General features: G+C 18.2%; 3 protein-coding genes across 3 annotated transcripts in view; all 3 read left to right on the top strand.

Moving 5' to 3' along the window:
- PADL01_1471400 (conserved Plasmodium membrane protein, unknown function) overlaps positions 1–947 on the top strand; it is a gene marked incomplete at both ends in the record, with an annotated part of 2,071 nt that extends 1,124 nt beyond the window's left edge. Inside the window, 3 exons of the mRNA XM_028685024.1 lie at positions 1–4; positions 125–409; positions 540–947. The exon at positions 1–4 is cut by the window's left edge and continues 194 nt beyond it. Coding sequence (XP_028541044.1) covers positions 1–4; positions 125–409; positions 540–947 — 697 coding nt within the window. The remainder of the gene's footprint in view (positions 5–124; positions 410–539) is intronic.
- A 1,243-nt stretch (positions 948–2,190) lies between these two features.
- On the top strand, positions 2,191–3,812 carry PADL01_1471300 (diacylglycerol kinase, putative; the record flags this gene model as incomplete). Its single annotated transcript, XM_028685023.1, has 2 exons — positions 2,191–2,256; positions 2,427–3,812. The coding sequence occupies 2 exons, from the start codon at positions 2,191–2,193 to the stop codon at positions 3,810–3,812; spliced, it is 1,452 nt and encodes a 483-aa protein (XP_028541043.1).
- Positions 3,813–4,839: 1,027 nt separating this feature from the next.
- PADL01_1471200 (conserved Plasmodium protein, unknown function) overlaps positions 4,840–5,000 on the top strand; it is a gene marked incomplete at both ends in the record, with an annotated part of 2,231 nt that continues 2,070 nt past the window's right edge. The window contains one exon of the mRNA XM_028685022.1: positions 4,840–5,000. This exon is cut by the window's right edge and continues 1,268 nt beyond it. Within this exon, the coding sequence (XP_028541042.1) occupies positions 4,840–5,000 (161 nt within the window).

Below are 5,000 nucleotides of genomic sequence, written 5' to 3'. Positions count from 1 at the left end.
TCAGGTAAATATATACATAAAATGGAAGTGGGGAAAATATATACATATATATATATATATATATTTATTCATATAATTTTTAAGTTTCTTTACATTTTAATTTTCCTCTTTTTCCAATTTTTAGGTAGGGGACATAAGAGTTTCGTTTTATGGAAATGCCTCTACACATGCAACTGTCATAGGGATACAAACATCTAGACTATTGAATAGCATTTTTGAAATTGAAGGCGTGAATATATTTAAACGGAATATAGTTTTACTATCAGAAGAAAATAGAATGATGATTAATAAGACTAAACATTTTATAAACAAGAATTATGGAAATATAACATCTTTGTGGTTTTTTAGAATAATTACATATATGATTCTATGTACAGAAATTTATTATATATTGATAGGAACATCAAACGTAAAAAAAAAAAAAAATAAATAAAAAAAAAAAATATAACACACACATAAAATATAGATCAAATACACATAAATATATTACATATATATATATGATATGTTTCGATTATTTTTTTATATTTAATTTTTAGAACCTTATGTGGAGAATTGCTGTGAGTTCTTCGACTTCTTCAATTATATTAACAATTTTTCCATGTGTGTTTTGGATATTTTGTGATACTACCATTTTTTTATTTTTATTAATTTTTCTTTTTATCATGTCATTATTTTTATTATATATTTATAATAATGAAATGGAAAAGGATTATAAGGAACTCAAAAATTATATGAAGAAGCCTGTTAGAGATACTACAAAGTATACATTTTTAAATGTGACAGATACATGTACTGGGGCATATGAAGAATTTAATTATTCAAAAAATAAACATAATAATAATAATAATAATAATAATAATGAATCAAATAGTGATGTTTCTTATACCCTTTCTCTTAGCAAACATCCAGGAGGAAAGTTTGAATCATCTCCTGCATATATATGACAACGGAGAAATCAAAGTATAAAATAAAAAATATATATATATGATATATATATATATATATATATATATATATATATACATATTTATGTATTATTTAATTTTACAATATAAATGTCATTTGAATGATTATGATGCATTTCTTAATAATTAAAAATAAAAGAATAAATAATATTAAAATATATAAATTTAATAATATTTTGTCAACATATATAAATAATTTTATTTTTTTATTTATTTTTTTAAATTATACATAAATAATATTATATATATATATGCATAAACAAATATATAAATACATAAACTTTTTTTTTTATTTTATGTTGATCAAATATAAATAAAGGTATATATATATATATATATTATATACTGTTTTATTTTCAATGTTTTTTTTATTTTATTTTTTTTTATTTTGTTCTTCAAGTTATATGTATAATATATACATGGAACACTTTAAAAATATGCAATAGGTAAATAAATAAACAAATGGATATATATATAATATATATTATATATGTAGTAATATATATATAATATATATAGTATAATATATATATTATATATATATATATATATAAATTATATTTATTTATATTTTATTTACATTTATTTATTTTTATATTTATATTTATTTTATTTTTTAAAAAAGAAATTTCAAATATTGTCTAAAAATATTTATTTTATTATTATAATTTTTTTTTTTTTTTTTATTTCCCCATATATAAATTAAAAAAAATGACATTTTTATAAATAATAAGAAATATATATATATTATATATATTTATAAATTTTTTTTTTTTTTTCCTTTTTTCTTTTTTTTTGTTTGTTTTTTGTTTAGATTATATATATATATAATATATATATGTTGTAAAAGAATGGAATTTTTTTTTTTTTTTTTTTTTTTTTAAATATAATAAAAGATAACAAAATTTTTAATATTTAAAAAACTAAAAATATATAGATTATATAAATATATCATTATATATATACTTATATATCTATTTAGTATATTTTTAAAAACTTTAAAGAGACATTTTTTTCGTTTTTTTTTTTTTCCAGTTGTTTTAACGATGAAGTAACCAAAATGCACCACTTGGTTTTCTTTATGAATAATTGTTATTTATGAAATAAGAACATATACATATATATATATATATATACAATACATATGTGTGTATATATTATTAATATATATATATATATATATGTATACATTTTGTTTTTATTATGTGAATAAAACTAAAAGATGAAGTACATTTTTTTGTTTGTTAATCCAACTTCTGGGGGAAACAAAGCCTCGATATTTACAGAAGTAAGAAGGAATAAGAAAAATGGATATGTATTTATATAATTAGGATGTATGTTTGAATGAGCTCTTGTCATTCCCACTCATGCTATATAATATATATATATATATATATATATATATATGTGCATATACATATATATATATTTTTTTTTATTTATAATTTTTTTGTTCAGTTTGGAGTTAATGAGATAATATTTCACAAGCCTCATAAATGTCACTTTTTTATATACAACATTTTAGAAGGAGAAAAAGGAAAGAAGCCCGGATTTATTAAGCTAAGTAATATTACAAATAATGTTAGTAATTATGAAAGTAATGTTTTTTCGGGTAGTTCTTTTAACACTAAAAATGTTAGTATGACAAATGATAAGATAACATGTGAGAATGAAAAGAGGGAAATGGAAGGAGAGGATGTATTGAATAATAATAAAAGTAATGATGATGATAATAAAAATATAAATAATAATAATAATAAAAAAATGGAGACTAAAAAAACATTAGGTCATAAAGACATTTTTGTCTACGTTTTGGTTGCTGGAGGAGATGGAACTCTCAATTGGGTTCTAAAAGAAGCTGAATATTATAATATTAATGACAATAAATTTGCTATAGGTGTTATACCTTTTGGTACTGGTAATGATTTCGCAAAAGCTTTTGGATGGAAAAAAATTGATAGAATGTTGAATCATTCTTTTTTATTTGATATTTTAAAAAAAATTGTTGATCAGACATTTAAATCGAAAGTTGAAAAACATGATTATTGGAATATCCATGTAGTATTAAAAGAAGAAGGATATTTTAATAAAATTAATTCTAGAACAAAAAAAAAAGAAACATTATTAAATGATAATAAAGAAAATTTACATGAAATGAAATTATGTATGAGTAATTATTTTAGCATAGGTATAGACTCACGTATAGGTAGAGGATTTGAAAGACATAGACAGAAAAGTGCAGTGTGTAATAAATTTATATATGCTGTTGAAGGATGTAAAAAAGTATCTTTTAAAAAAAATACACCAATAAATTTAATTATAGATAAAATGATACATATGGATAATACTACTAATAATAATAATAGTAATAGTAATAATAATAGTAATAATAATAGTAATAGTGTAATATTCACTACCAATCATAATGAATCATATCCTTTATTAAAAAAAGCCATGAGTATTATATGTATTAATATACCTTCTTATTCATCCGGTAATGATATATGGAATTATACACATAAAGTTGGATTAATCCTACCTAAAAATATTACGAATGATCAGAAAGAACAATATCAAATATTAAAAAAAACAAAACAACAAGTAGGAGATGGAATATTAGAATTTGTCATATATCAATCAGGGGTAGATCTAGGTTTAGAATTCACGATGAAAGGTAGAGCATATAGAGTTCATCAAGGATTTGGTCCTTGGAAATTACTTTTTAAAGAACAAAAATATAATGTTTATTTTCAAGTTGATGGAGAGTACTACCTTATGTCCTTACCAGATTTTATATCTATTGAGCATTATAAAAAGATAAATGTCTTGAAAAATATTTTGTAGTCTCACAGAAAAAAAAAAAAAAAAAAAAAAAAAAAAAAAATTAAAATGAAACAATTTTTAATAAATTCAAAAAAAAAAAAATGATAAAAATGGAAGATAACGAAAATATTATATTGTGCATATAATATATATATATATATATATATATGTATTCATTTAAATAAATTATTTCATTTCATTTCATTTTATTTTATTTTATTTCTTTCGTTTTGAGAAATAATATATATAATAGTGCTATGATAATTATAGGATTATTATATCCACCATGTTTTTATCAAAATATACACATCTATTATTTTTAATATATATATATATATATTTTTCTTTCTTTTAGGTATTTTTTTTTAGTTTATTAACAAAAAAAATTAAAAATGTAATATTATAAAAAAAAAATAGTAAATTTGTTTTTTCGTTTTTTTTAAATAATATATATATATATATATATATATATATGTATACTCATTTATTTTTATTTCCATTTTAATTTTTTTTTATTTTTTTTCATGATTCTTTTGATTTATATGATGACAATAACATGACGCACCAAACCTTTATAGTTCTTTTTAAAAAAAAAAAAAAAAAAATATATAATTATATTTATTGGTTACTTTTATAAAAGGAAATAAATAAACAAATGAATAAATGTATTTATATATGTAATAAAGTTTTATTTTATTTTATTTTATTTTATATTATATTATTTTAATTTTTTTGTATGAAAAGTGGTATATATATATATATATATATATATATATATATATGTATTATCTAGCTACACATGTAATAATTCATTTTCACAAAACAGGTATTAATAAGGTTTTACGATTTTATAAAAAAATTATATATATATAATATATATAATATATATATATATATAATATTTTTTTGTGTTTTATTATGTCGATACATGTGTTTTTTTTTATAATTTAAAGATTTATTATACATGATATATTAATAAATATTAAATTTTATTATTTTTTTTTTTTTTTAATATTTATATATTTATATATAACATGTTATGAGGGTAATGAAGAGGAACGCTTGGTGGTTTTATTCCAAGCGATGCAATTCAAGCGTTACAACTAGCCATTCTAATATTTTTGAATATTCTTCATATTTTGATAAGTTTAAAACATACTCAGAAAATTTAATTGAGTGTATAGAAAAATATAAAAAGGATAATGTTTT

This window comes from Plasmodium sp. gorilla clade G2 (genome assembly GCF_900097015.1).
Source record: "Plasmodium sp. gorilla clade G2 genome assembly, chromosome: 14".
In the NCBI taxonomy this organism is placed as follows: domain Eukaryota; phylum Apicomplexa; class Aconoidasida; order Haemosporida; family Plasmodiidae; genus Plasmodium; species Plasmodium adleri (nom. inval.).
The sequence above is the reverse complement of the archived record's forward strand: the minus strand, read 5'-3'. Positions and strand labels throughout refer to the sequence as shown.